The sequence below is a fragment of the Mus caroli genome, unplaced genomic scaffold, assembly GCF_978045245.1.
Source record: "Mus caroli unplaced genomic scaffold, Mus_caroli_1 scaffold_13, whole genome shotgun sequence".
Taxonomy (NCBI): Eukaryota; Metazoa; Chordata; class Mammalia; order Rodentia; family Muridae; genus Mus; species Mus caroli.
The window spans coordinates 118,212,518-118,226,935 of NW_028227268.1; the positions used below are offsets into that span (position 1 = coordinate 118,212,518).

General features: G+C 45.5%; 1 protein-coding gene across 2 annotated transcripts in view; it reads left to right on the forward strand.

Moving 5' to 3' along the window:
* Kremen1 (kringle containing transmembrane protein 1) overlaps window positions 1-14,418 on the forward strand; it is a 69,033-nt gene that overhangs the window by 36,298 nt on the left and 18,317 nt on the right. For both annotated transcript variants that reach the window (XM_029484045.2, XM_021178235.3), the window contains exon 4: window positions 9,263-9,387. In XM_029484045.2, coding sequence (XP_029339905.1) covers window positions 9,263-9,387 — 125 coding nt within the window. The remainder of the gene's footprint in view (window positions 1-9,262; window positions 9,388-14,418) is intronic.

Consider the following 14,418-nt stretch of genomic DNA (forward strand, 5'->3'; position numbering starts at 1 on the left):
TTGGGGGGACTGTGACCCCAAGTGACCCCTGGGGAAAATGATGCTCAGACTGAAATCTTAAGTAGGGAAGAGTTTTTTTTCTAAGCAGTGTAACAATCCAAAGGCCAGGGAGCAAGGTAAAGCTGGACACATATAAACACAGCTCAGTGAGGCTGTGCTGCTGAAAAGGGGTGGAGGACAGGGGGTGCCGGGCCACCTAGGACACTCCAGGCTGTATCCCGAGGCAGCCAAGAGCTTTGCAGGATGGATGTAGGGCCCACACAGCTCTTGTCCTCCTTCCACCCACCCCGTCACTGGTCAGTTTGCCTCAGCCTCTACACCTACCTTTCTTCTGCCTGGCATGGAAAGGTGACTGTGGTGACAGTGTGCTACTCTAAGGTAAGACAAGCCTGACCTGAACAGGAGCCTAATGTGGTGGCCTAAGACACAGCTCTTTAAAAAATTGTATTTGCTTATTTATTTCTTGTGTTGGAGGGCGTGTGCATGTATGCGTTTATCCCATGGCACACATATGGGGCTCAGAGGACAATCAGTAAGAATCCATTCTTCCACCACGAGGGTCTGGAACATTGAACAGGTGGTCAGGCGTGCAGGCAAGGGCTTTACCTACTCTGTCTTCACCAGCTCTAAGTCAGAGCTTTTAAACTGGGGATCTCAATTCCATGGGGGTCATATAACTGGATGTTGGGGTCATGAAAGATTGGGCATGGTGACAGGTGTCTGAATGTGCAGTAGCTAAAGCTAAGTCAGAGTGAAGCCTGGGGTGAGTCTGAGGCACCTCTGGTGGCTCTTGCCCATGTGGCATCATGTGGTCTCCCCACTGTCTGTTTCTGAACACACTGCATGGCTTTACAACTAATGCAGCCTCAAGCAGCACTGCTGAGATTGGAGGTTGGTGTTAGGAACGGCGGCGCTTTTACTAGTCATGGAGTTTTTTTCTCTTTTATTATTTTGTTTTGTTTTTTCCCCTAGACAGGGTTTCTCTGTGTAGCCTTGGCTGTCCTGGGACTCACTCTGTAGACCAGGCTAGCCTCGAACTCTCATACAAAGTTCTTAAGCAGTGCTTCTCACCCTTCCTAATGCTGTGGCCCTTTAATACAGTTCTTCACGTCTGGTGACCCCAACCATAAAATTACTTTCATTACTGCTTCATAACTGTAATTTTGCATTACAAATCATAATCTGATGTGCAGGATATCTGATATATGACTCCGAAAGAGATCATGACCCACAGGCTGAGAATCACTGTTCTTATGGAAACTTAATGGTTTAATTTTGAAAAAAAAACTAAAACTTTTAATATTTCCATGCTGTCATTCCTTAGCATGTATCAAATTAATATACCTTTGAATTTTATTATGTTAGAATGTTTGATTTTTCAAATGTTATTTGAGTTGCTGATGTGAGTTTCATTTTTAAAAAATTACAATGGTAAGAAGAGAGCTCGTTCCATAAAGTATTGGCCATGCAAACATGGGATTCCTAGAACCATTTAACAATGGCATGGTGGCATGTCCTTGTGATCCTGGCTCTGAGGAAGCAAAGCCAGACAAATCACCGAGATTCACTGCAGCCAGACTAGCCGCCAACTCCTCCTCCTCCTCTTCTCCCTCTTCCTCCTCTTCCTCCTCCTCCTTTTCCTCTTCCTTCTCCTCCTCCTCCTCTTCTTCCTCCTCTTCTTATTCCTCCTTCTCCTCCTCTTCCCCCTCTTCCTCCTCCTCTTCTCCCTCCTCCTTTTCTTCCTCCTCCTCCTTTCTTCCTTCCTTCTCCTCCTCCTCATCCTCTTTCCCTCTCCTTTTCCTTTTTTCCCTCCTTCCTCTTCTTCTTTTCTGAGATGGGATTTCTCAGTGTAGTCCTGGCTATCCTGGAACTCAACTCTGTAGACCAGGCTACCCTTGAACTCACAGAGATCTGCTTACCTCTGCCTCTCAAGTGCTGAGATCAAAGATGTGTGCTACCACCACCTGACAAGTTTTTTTGAGATAGGGTCTCTCAGTGGCCTGCAGCTTGATAATTAGGCAAGCTGGCTAGCCAGAGAACCTCAAGGATGCCAGCACTGGGTGTGCATGGATATTTTTATCTGTTCTAGGGTTCAGACTCAGGTCCTGTAGTTACAAGGTAAACACTTTGCTGACTTAGCCATCTCCCTAGTTCTCTATTTTTATATACCTTCATACCCTGAGTCATATGAAAGAGTGTGTGTGTGTGTGTGTGTGTGTGTGTGTGTGTGTGTGTGGTGTGTGTGTGTGTGTGTGTGTGTGTGTGAAAGGGGTTATGAGAAAAAAAAGTTTAAGAAAGAGAGAAAACTGGGGACTGGCAACATAGAGTCTCAACAACACAGATGTAGAGTGGGAAGTTTGTAAGTTTAAGGTAAGCTTGGGGGTGGGGCAAGGATGTTCCCTTAAACCCCTGAGGTCAGGGTAGATTAGCACAGCACAGGGAGCAGCTGATTCTGGAGGATCCCCTTTGCAGTGCATGCCGGGACCTCACTACCTCCCTGGAACCTAAGCTGCCTGGATTTGCTCACCAAATCTTTGTGAATAAACCTTACAGCTTCCAGCTGTATCCACGTAGTCCATAGCCTTGCTTATGTCTGAATTTAGACTTAATGACTGTGTGCCTTGGGCTGTGTGTTGTCTAATACATATACCATGTGGTGAGTGTCATGCGTCAGTGAGACAAAGTCAGAGTACATGACCAAGATGATCATGGACAAGGACTTCTAAGAATCATCAAATGCATGTTCTAGTCTCTATACGGACATTCTCTCTAACAAGCTCTGCAGGATTGTCCCTGGCTGGAGCTGCTTGGCTCTGCAGTTGTTTAAGCCCTAAACCTCAGACATCCGCAGGCTGGCCTCCACTGAAGACTGGACCACAGCTGCCCCAAGGCTTGTTTACGCTTGCTACTGCAGCACTTTGGGTTGTTTTTGAAAGATTCATTTTAAAGTTTGTATGGAAAGCCACATTTGTTACCTCTAAGCCCTCTGTGATGGGAACAGAAGCAAGACAACTTTATGACTTAAGTGTGAAGATTAGATTAGCAGAGGGACTTCCTGCAGACATAAAATAAACTGGCCAGATTGGTTAAGGAGGAAAGTTTCCTATGTGTACATACACATACATGTATATGTTTTTATATGCTCGGAAGGCTGATGTGCAAATACAGCTCGATAACCTGGGACATGCTCTTTCCAATCTTAAAACAGAAAGGAAAACACTATCCCAGACTCTCTGGTCTCTTGGGTTAGGGTTTTAGAATTGGTTCCAGAAGAAACGGTAGTATGTTTGGAAAAGGACTTCAACTAATAATCCTGAGTTTTAAACATGGATTGAGGGGGCTGGAGCGATGACCCAGCAGTTAAGAGCACTGCTGCTCTTCCACAGGACCCAGGTTTAATTCCCAGCACCCACATGGCAGCTCACAACTGTCTGTAATGCCAGTTCCAGGGAATCTGACACCCTCACACCAGTGTGCATATAAACAAAAACAAAACACGGACTGAACACTAAATTTCTAAGAGACTAGCGTGTCCATGACTTATTGAGAATTAACCCTGAGCAGGTTTGGAGTGTATCATGTGTTGGTGACTTACTGCTTTGAAGCAGGTTACTTCAAATTTAGTGGCTTAGAGTGGTATGGTAATCGTTGTACATCCTGTGAGTGAGAAAATCTAGTCTGACTTACTCTTGTGCATTTAAGTCTCTTATAAAGCTGTAGGCAAGCTGTTGCCAGGCCTGGAATGTCTTGTCTAAAGACAGGAAGGGAAAGTGCCACTGTCCGGAGCAAAGGGCTTTTAGTAAAATGTAGTTTTATGTGTGCTGTTGGCTGCAGCCCAGCCCACCCTCAGTGCTTAGCCATTGGCTTTTGACACGGTTTATTTGTATAATTGTAATCCTCCAAAGCCTGATGCCTGCCTGGGCTACACATTGAGACCTTGTATCAAAAAGAGATGTGAACACAAAGGGTATGAACACCCTTTAGGGACACCCATCTGTTTGAGGCAATGTTTCCTTTATTCTTTGCCAGCTGCACATGGGGATCGGGAAAGCTAGGTAGCCTGGAGTTTACTATAAAGACCAGGGTGGCCTTGAACTTAGAGATCCACCTGATTCTGCCTCCTGAATGCTGGGATTAAAGTGTTAAAGTGCCCTGTAGTATGCCATTTCTTTTTTTAAAACAGAATCCCTCAGACCCAGGCAGCTTAATAGACACACTAAGCGGGAAGTTCATTGCATTCAGGGTCTGCTGTGGCCCCTCTTCCTGGCTCTTTGATGGCCGTGTTTCTGATGAGTACTCAGGGCAGAGAAAGAATGGACTCTCCTCTCTTCTCCTTACCCCGTTGTGGGGGCCCAGTGTTCCTGGTTTCATCTAATGACTGCCTGGAGGCTGCACTCTGAGTTCATTCATACTGTTTATTCAGGCCTCGACACAGGAAAGGAAGCAAGGCAGTCCCTGTACACTCACAGACTCTATTGTGACACCAGAGCAGCCAATCCTGCAACTCTCTACACATTAACAGGATGGATTACCATTCATGGCTGGAAACCCAGCGTCAGAGCAGGGCGCTAAAGGCTCGGTAGTACAGGAACACACCCTGATTCAGATGCCAGTCACAAGTTGTGAGTCTCGAGGCATATCTGCAAAGTAGACTTCCACCCCTGGCTTGGTAATCTGCTGAAATAACTCTCAGAACTTGAGGGACACATTTGTTGGTATGTCAGAAAGCATGTGATAGGTTGAATATGTTGAAGATGTTCATATGTTGGAGGACCAAGAGGATCTGAGCCCCAGAGCATCTGTCCCTGTGGAGAGTGCCATTTCTCAGCCAGGATATGTAAATCACTCCAGAAACTCTCAGAGCTCCATCTCTAGGGTTTTTAAGAGGCTTCACCAGGTAGTCACGATCAAGTATTGACTCCGTCCCTAGCTCTTTTCTCTCCCCTGGAGGATGGGGAGTGGGATTCATAGCTCCAAGTTACTAATTGTCACTTGGTCTTTCTGGTGTCCAGCCCCCACCATGAGGCTAACCAGAGGCCCAGCACGAGGTGCTTCACTAGAAAGGAGTCACCCAGTCCTGAGGGTTGGGAGACTTGGTGGCAGGAAGTGGGTAGAGACCAAGTATATTTCTAATTACATTGGAGCGTATACAAACAGTCAGGCCTTAGGAGACCTGAGCTATGTGAAAGCCAGTTACCATGGTTATACCCATATTTACATTTGTCCGTCTTGCCTGAGATACAGCTCCTTCCCTAGGACAAACAGCTTACCGTGTGGCTAGGAAACACTGATATACTCCTTGAGGGAGGCTAACTAATGACCCCCAAAGATCAACTTTATAATGAGACTGGGACCTTAAATGACACAAGTTTGCAAGTGTGGGTAAAGATTTGGGAAGGAGAGATTATCCTGGATTATACATGTGAGTCCAGTGCATTTACAAGAAGGTATGAGTCAGAGGCCTGTGACAGGACAGCAGAATCCAGGGAGGGAAGATGTGATGAGGGACCGGTGGCAGTGTGGCCATAGCTGAACAATGTGGCTGCTTCTTAGAACTCTTCAGGTATGGCTCGGCTCCAACGACACCTTCCTTTTGGCCCTTGAAACCTGCTTGGTTCTTCCAGCCTTCAGAAAAATGAAAGGTGACAAATACCACTGGGAGACAATGGGGGTGTGGTCCTTTGTTCCAGCTGTGATGTGGAGAGCACGGTGTTCACCAGAGGGCCCTGGGGAAGCCCATTCATTGTTGTACAGAGTTACAGGCTTCATAGCGACGTGGCAACTCCAGTTCTTCCATATACTTGACTCTAGCGCACCACGCACTTCAGCATGGTCACTCGTCATTACTCTCCTGTGTCTGTGTCCCACATTGTCCCTTTTACTTCATTCATATGGACATAAATGGCTGTGGAGAGTGATCAGTCATAGAACCCAAGTTTGATCTCCCAGACCAAAAGTAATTTAAAAAAAACAAAAACAAAAACAAAAAAAACAAAACAAAACAAACAAAAAAATAAACCCAGCAGGCATTGGAGCTGGAGGGACAGCAGCAGTGAGGATCACGTCCTGCGCTTGCAGAAGACCCAGATTCGACTCCCAGACCAGTGTCTGGGGCTCACCATCACTTGTAACTTCCATTCTTCTAAGGGACTGAAAACCCTCTGGTCTCTGCAGGCATAAACTCACTCATACATACCTACAGTTAAAAGCAAATCCTTTTTTAAAAGCTATCCATAGTGGTTCAAGTATCTAATTCTGGCAGGGCAGAGATGGCAGAGCCCAGGGTGTCACCAGCCAGCCTAGCCTGCTTGATGAGTTCTGGACCAGTGAGAGACCTTGTCTGAAAAAGAAAATGTGGCAGGGTAGTTGTTGCTCTTGCCTTTAATCCTAGCACTCGGGAGGCAGAGGCAGGCAGATCTCTGTGAGTTCGAAGCCAGTCTGGTCTACAGAGCAAGTTCCAGGACAGCCAGGGCTACACAGAGAGACCCTGTCTTGAAACATCATGGTTCCACATTTGAGGAAAATGTTATGTTATCTCTCTGAGTTTGGCTTATTTTCCTTAGTTGGTGATCCCAGGTTCTTCCATTTTCTTGCAAATGATATAATTTTGTCCCTCCTTCTTATTTGTTCTGTGAAATTTAAGTTTTTAAACTGCGTCTACTCCTTCCCCAACTCCTTCCGTGCCCACCTCCCTTCCTCCCACCCAGCTGTGGGCTCTGTCTCTTGTTTTCCTTCCCATCAACCCAGTTTGTGCTACCCATAGATTCCTGGATGTGTGGCCTTCCACCAGAGTGTCTAATCTGTCAGGGCAGCCCTCCTAAGGAAAGCTGACCCTCCTTGCTCCAGTGGCTCAGTTCCAACGACTCCTCAGCTAGGGGGCTAGGACCTCATGCCCACCTTGGCCTTCCATGCTGGGTTTGGACTAGCTTGAGTTTGCACAGGGCTATGCATACTATCACAACCAGTGTGCCTTTATATGTGCAGCTGAATAATTTTCTTCTTTTGTTTGTTTATTTTTTGTGTGAGATCCTTACTAGGTAGCCCTGGCTATCCTGGAACAACTCACTATGTACATGAGACTGGCCTTGAATTCACCGAGATCCACCTGCCTCTGTCTACTGAATGATAGAATTAAAGATATGCACCACCATGCCCAGCTAGACTTTTTTTAAACAACTTTTTAAAAAGATTTATTTGTTTGTTTGTTTGTTTGTTTAATGTATATGAGTACAGTGCCACTCTCTTCAGAGACACCAGAATAGAGCATCAGACTCCATTGAAGATGGTTGTGAGCCACCACGTGGTTGCTGGAATTGAACTCAGGACCTATGGAAGAGTAGTCAGTGCTTCTAACCTCTGAGCCATTGCTTCAGCCCCAATTTTTTTCTTTTTTCTTTTTTTCTTTTTTTTCTTTTTGGTTTTTCGAAACAGGGTTTCTCTGTGTAGCCCTGGCTGTCCTGGAACTCACTTTGTAGACCAGACTGGCCTCGAACTCAGAAATCTGCCTGCCTCTGCCTCCCAAGTGCTGGGATTAAAGGCGTGCACCACCACCGCCCGGCTCCAATTTTTTTCTTTATGATTGAGTAAAACTCAGTTGTCTTTGTGTCACGTTTTTTAATCATTCATTTGTTAGCGGGTATTTAGGCTGATTCCATAGAAAACGTCTATATACTCTGTACTAAGTTGACTTGGGTTCCCTTGGTGTGTTTGGAGTGGTTTTGTTCATTTTTTAAAAAGATATTTTTATTTTATGTGTCTGTGTCTGTGCCTGCATGTATGTATGTATGTATGTATGTATGTATGTATGTATACCACGTGATGTCTGATGTCTGCAGAGGCCAGAATAAGGCATTTGGAGCTCCTGGAATTGGAGTTACAGAAATGTCTTGAGCCACAGTTATAGATGCCAGGAGTCCAACCTGTGTCCAATGGGAGAGGGGCCAGTGCTCTTGTCCATGGAACCTTCTCTCCAGCCCCTTTGTTAGTTTGTTTCCTTATTTATTTGTTTACTTTTGAAACATCCAAATGTATTGTGAGGCCCAGATTGGCCTCAAATTTACCACTCCTGCTTTAACCTCAAATCCCGGGACTGTGCGCCTGTGCGCCTGTGCGCCTGTGCGCCTGTGCGCCTGTGCGCCTGTGCGCCTGTGCGCCTGTGCGCCTGTGCGCCTGTGCTTTCCACTCGAGCTCCCCCAGTCTCCTGAGACCATTTAAATCTGATCGCTTCACTACTCCTTTGGGGATAGGAGGGGGTAGCAGATGCCACATCATACATGTGAAGACCAAAAAACAGCTTTTAGGAGTTGGTTCTCTCCACCATGTGAGTTCCACAGATCAAACCAAGGTCACCAAGCAAGCAACTTTAACCCTGAGACACCGCCAGCCTGCTTAACTTTAACCCTGAGACACTGCCAGCCTGGTTCTCCAGTCTGCCTTTCTCTCTGTCTCTGTCTCTGTCTCTGTCTCTCTCTCTGTGTCTCTGTCTCTGTCTCTGTCTCTCTCTCTCTTTTGCACATTAAGCTATGAACTCATAAGGAACAGCTCCAGAAGTCCAGGCTCCTTCCCATTAGTTTGAGTGAAGCATGCTTCTCTGGCTGAGCTGGCCAGTGCTCTGGGGAACACACGGGCTTTTTCCTTGGCATCCTTTTCTCTGACAGGTTTTTCCATCACGTTTTAGGAAACTGCCTTGGCTCTCGGTGCCTAACATGTTCTGTGTGCACATTACTTCTCTTGGCGAAGCGTGCCTTCACCTGCTTGTTTACAGGGATGCATGTGGTATGCTGAGTGATGTTAAAGACACTTCCGATTGTGCTGTGGTAACGGTGTTCATTCCCTTGATGCCTACAGTATCAGTCTTCTTGTACATTTGCATGTACGTGGCCAAAGGAATCCCTCCAGGTTTCCTACCAGGGTTCCTCTGTCCTTTCCCTCTGGGTGTGTCATTAAGTGAATTACTGGAAGATGGGTGCTATGGGACAAAAGCAAAGCCACCTTCTCTAGTCTAAGACATTGTTCCTGCTTCTCTTCAGTACTAAATTCTACCGACACGGAGAAAGCAAACTGGGGACCTGTGTGCCACATTTTCTTGCAGATGGTGTAGAGAACACTACCAGAGGGTCCGCTTAGAGCTTGTTGTCATTTGCCTGTGTTGTAACTCAGGGTGTAAACACTGTGGGCAGAGCACACCTGGCACAGACTGCATTTCCTTCTTAGTGTTTCCCAGCCAGATGTTGTGAAATTCTTCTGTTTTGTTTGTCTCTAGTGCCTGGAAACCTTGGCTGCTACAAGGATCATGGAAACCCACCTCCTCTCACGGGCACCAGTAAAACCTCTAACAAGCTCACCATACAAACCTGTATCAGCTTCTGTCGGAGTCAGAGATTCAAGGTACCAGCTCCACAGGGTACAACTCTAGAAAAGATAACGATAAATTCCAGCAGCCCACGTGTCAGGTCACGTGGGAAGAGTAGGCTGGGGAGTTGGAGCACAGACAGCATTCATGTAAAGATGGGGAGAGGGGGTCCCCGGTAGCCTCCTCTCAGCCCTTGTCTGTTATGATCAGGAATGCTAATGACTCCTTAGAGTCAAGCCAAGGCAGTGGGTCCCTTCCATGGCAAACTACCATGCCTTACCTCTTTTCCAAAAGTTCTTTTCTTCTTCTTCTTCCTTCCTTCCTTTCTTTCCTTATCTAAACTGTATTTCCCAATCACTAAGGGTGAGTAGTGCTGTTTTGTATTAAATTAGACAGAAGATCCCGCCCTCTCTCCTTTGTTTTTCTCTCTTACCTTAACCAATTCAGTCTAAAAGCCATTAATTAAGCCCAAGACAGAAGGGTACCCTCCTCATGTGAGGAAGGCAGATAAGCGAGGCAGTGGACCCCATGGCCCTGTGGTTTGTTGCTTGTGCAGAGCGTGAGTATGTACTGATTGTTTCAGAGCCGGCAGCTCTGGCTGCTGGAGAAGGGACGTGCAAATGTGGAAGCTGGGGAACCTGAGAGGAAGTCCAGAGAATGGTGGAGGAAGCAGGTAGATAGTAATGTTATATGACTGTGCAATGGCTGTATGTGCACACACATGCACCTCATCACTATCCATGCCACACACTGATAACGGGGAGTCTAGCCAGCACTCAGGTCTCCACCAGAAAGCAGCTCTGTTGGGAAATTACCCATGCTGTGTTCAAAGCACAAGATGTGTTCATAACATCTTGTGTAGGACAGAAACATCAGTACAGATTCATCAAACGGATGAAGCTGCCTTGAAAGGGGTTCCATGACCTAAATCTGACATGCTTTAAGCTTCAGATAGTGATAGTAACAGACGCATCTTATTGACTAAATGAGAGCACCATACTTCACTCCCAGTGGTGGCTGAGTGAGAAGATAAACATTCGTGATTAGGAAATGCAGACCTGTAAGTACAGAAGGAATGGTAGGGTGGTTACCATATGACAGCCCTCATAGTGTGATTCACAAAATGAACATCAAGGTCTGCAAATATCTCAGATCTTCACTCACTGTTTCCATAAAAGTGTACCTAGCCTTAAGAATCACTCACGGTGACTGGGCATGTTATTGCACACCTTTAATTCCAACACTTGGGAGGCAGAGGCAGGTGGATCTCTGTGAGTTTCAGGCCAGGCCAGCCTGGTCTATATAATGAGTTATAGGCCAATCACAGCTACATAATGAGACTATGAGACCGTGTTTCGAAATACAACAAACAAACATGTGTATCTCTGTGTGTGTCTGTGTGTGTGTCTGTGTGTGTAGACAGGCTCTCATATAGTCCAGGCTGACCTTGAACTCTTGGTTCTCCTGCCTTCCCTGCCCACGGGTTGGGATTATAAGCATGCACTGCAGAGCCAGGCTGTAATTACAAGTATCTAGTCAAGGATACCTGTAGCTAATCCCCTCTTCAGTTGTGCAGTAGCCCATGCCTCCTAACTAGTGTCATAAGCAGCCAGGAATGCCCACTGTCACCTCATTGGCCTAGAGGGACTTGCTAAAGAAATGCTTTTTGAAGAAAGAAATAGGGTAAATATATTAGAAAGTAAGAATTTTTTTTATTTTATAGAATATTCTAAGGAACCTATGGAAAAAGGGCTAGAATCAGTGAATAAATTGAACAAGGTTGTCGCTATAAGGTCATATACAAAAAGCTGTGTATCTATATACTAGCAGTAAATAATGTATGCTTCTAAACAAATGATTATAATATCACACATCTCATTGGTATGTCTGAGTGACCTCTCGGGAGCTCAGCAAATGCTCCCATGCAATGTATTTCAATAAACCCCTTTGTCCAAAAAGAAAGAATAGGAAAGAAAATCTTACCATTTTCAAAGACTATAGATTGGACCCAGAGTGTTACCTATCGAGGGCACTTGCCCAGCACTTGTAAAGCCTTAGATCCCAACAGCACTGGGAGCAAGAGTGAGGGAGGAGGTGCAGTTAATTAATGAGACATGAGAGTTTGTAATGAAGCTATGAGGACCTAATGAGTGACAAGACAGATCTACCTGCTTGCAACCACAACAACACAAATATTGCTAAGGTGGAGTTCTTCCCGTTAGTCTATCAATTAAATGGAAAAGACCAGCTACGGCACTGGAGACAACACTCAGTAAAACATATGCCCAGGACAGGCAAGACCCAGGCAGGCTCAGTGCCCAACACGCATAAGAAAAGTGGCCAACCTGGTGTGTGTATGTAAAGACAGATCAAAGTGATCTTGGTAAAGAACATTATGTGGAACTTCCTCACCTGACCTGTTCCATAAAGCCACTGTCACCAAGAGAGCAAATCATGAGCCAGTCAGAAATTGCCCACAGACAAATCCAACCACCTGTCTATTATTTTTTTGTTCAGGTAAATAAAGTTTTATTTAAAAGAGGCATGCCTGTTCATTCACATGTTGTCTGTAGCTGGTTTCATTATATGGCTAGGAAGCTTGAGAGAAAAAGACTATGTAGCCCACAGAATTCAGAATATTTATTTCTGGCCTTTATGGAAAAGGTTTTCTGAAATCTGCTGTGTATCAGTAGAATCATCTAAAAACAGACCTACACATGTACACAACAGATGTACATGGTTGATTTTATGAAAGTCTCATGGCGGTTCATCAGTGAATGGTTGCCATCAAGTACTCCTGAGGAGGAGAGAGTCTAACTCTCTGTGAAGAAAAGTGAGTCTTGTTTTACATCATGGGTTAGGCAAAGATTGACTTTAAACTAAACTACAGAAAAAAGTTACTATAAGGGTGTCATAAAAATAGACATTCGGAGCAATAGACTTCACAACTTAAAAATGAACCAATAAATTGGCAGTCAGTTGATTTTTAGCAAAATTGCCCAGATCATTAGAATAGGAAAGAGCCGTCTTCAGCGAATGTTAATGAGGCAGTGGGCTAATCCCATGCAGAACAATGTCTGGACGATGCTTGCTTCCTTTTTTCAGAGCTGTGGCAAAATAAGCTTAAGGAGAGAGGTTTGTTTTAGCTCACGCTTTGAGGTGTGGCATTAGGAGCGTGAGGCAGCTGTCACCGTGCAGGACAGTCAGGAGACAACCAGGAGGGCTGGTGTTCCACCCACTCTCTTCTATTGTTAAATCTAGGCCTCAGCCCAAGGGGTGTTGCTGCCTACAACCAGGGTCAATTTGACCCAAAATGTGCAGAAAACTAAAGCTCACAACTGTAAAATGTCAGGCGATGCAGTTTCAGAATAGGTAAAAGAAACAATTCATCACCAAAGACGACACACCACCAATGCAAATGAGCAAGTGAAATTATAGATGATGCCGTCAGTCACTAAAGCAGAGTAAAACCACCGTGAGGTCCACCAGCATCAGTGTGGCTGAACTCAGATGTACTGACAGGAGCTGACAGTGGTGCTGACGAGGGCTCGGGGCTGTGGAGGCTCTTGCTGTCACACATCGTGGGGGATGAGGCATGGCTCAGCCCTCCTGGGAAAGGCTCAGGGTTCTTTTAAAGAAGTTAAGCCCAAAATCTTGCTCCTAATTTTTACTTCGGACAAATGAAAACTTTCAAGACTCTGGACCAGATGGTTTTGGAAGCTGTAGTCTTCAGAGTGAAAACCTGGAAATAGATGAACGAATGGTGTCTACCCATACGGGGGCTGTATGCAGTAAGCTAAAGGAGTGAGCTGTTAGCATGTGCTCCAGTGTGTGTGGACTTACAGGCATGCTGAGGGTGGTTTTGTCTTTTAAGCTGCTTTATATTCTCAGAATGACAAAATGGTACTAGTAGAACAACTTGGGTAGCAGTTGCTAGGCACTGTGGGAAGGGCTACAAAGCAAGAGCGTAAAGGCTCCGGTGAGGTGCAGCTTGTTCTGTGTCTGGGACTGGCTCCTGCAAACTGTGTGCTCAGTCAGTGTATTAGCATTAAAAGTGAAATGAAAATGTAAGTGACGTTCAATGGGTTCACTGTGACATTTAACATTAAAGCATGTCTTGGGGCCTGAGAGATGGCTCAGCAGCTCAGGGCACGCACTGCTCCTGGGGAGGACCAGCGTCTGGTACCCTGCACGTATGCTCAGCAGCTCAGTAACTCAGGTGTTAGGGCATCTTGACACTGTCTTCTGGCCTCTGTGGGCACCAGTACTCATGTGTCCACAGACAGACAGATACAGACAGACAGATACATACGCACGCGTGCACAAATACACACATGCACACGCACGACAGATGGACATCGACACATACACACATTTAAAAAAAAAAATGTCTTGGGGACTGGAGAGGTAACTAAAGCTCCAGAGAGGCTAGGTTGACTCCCAGCATCCACATAACAGTTCAGAACTATCTATAATCCAATCTCAGGGTATCCAATGTCTTCTTCTGGGCTCTACAGGTACTGTATACATGCAATGCGGACATACATGCAGGCAGACTAACCATACACATAAAAATAAAGGTTGACTTTAAAAAATAAATAAGGGGACTGGAGAGATAGCTCAGTGGTTAGGAACACTCACTGCTCTTCCAGAGGACCCAGGTTTGATACCCAGCACCCACATGGTGACTCACAGTAATTTGTAACTCCATTTTCAGAAAATCAGAAATCCTCTTCTGGCCTCTAAGGGCACCAGGAATATACATGCATGCCAGCAAAACACCTATTTATATACAAAGTAGTTAATTAATTAAAAATTAATTAAAACGTTACCTGGTACATAGTAAATAGTCAATAAAAATGTCTAGCTGTTTTTAACCAATGTTTCATGTTAAAGACATAAATACTACAGAAATGGGGACAGCAGAAATGAGTCCTCAGAGGCAGGGAGCACCTGAGTGAAGCTAAGGAGATGTCACAGTGAAAGGGCGGATGGGGAATTGCTCCGGGTCTGATGGTTAAAGAGGCTGCTGGCCTCCTTTGGGCCTGACACCCCCATAACCTTCC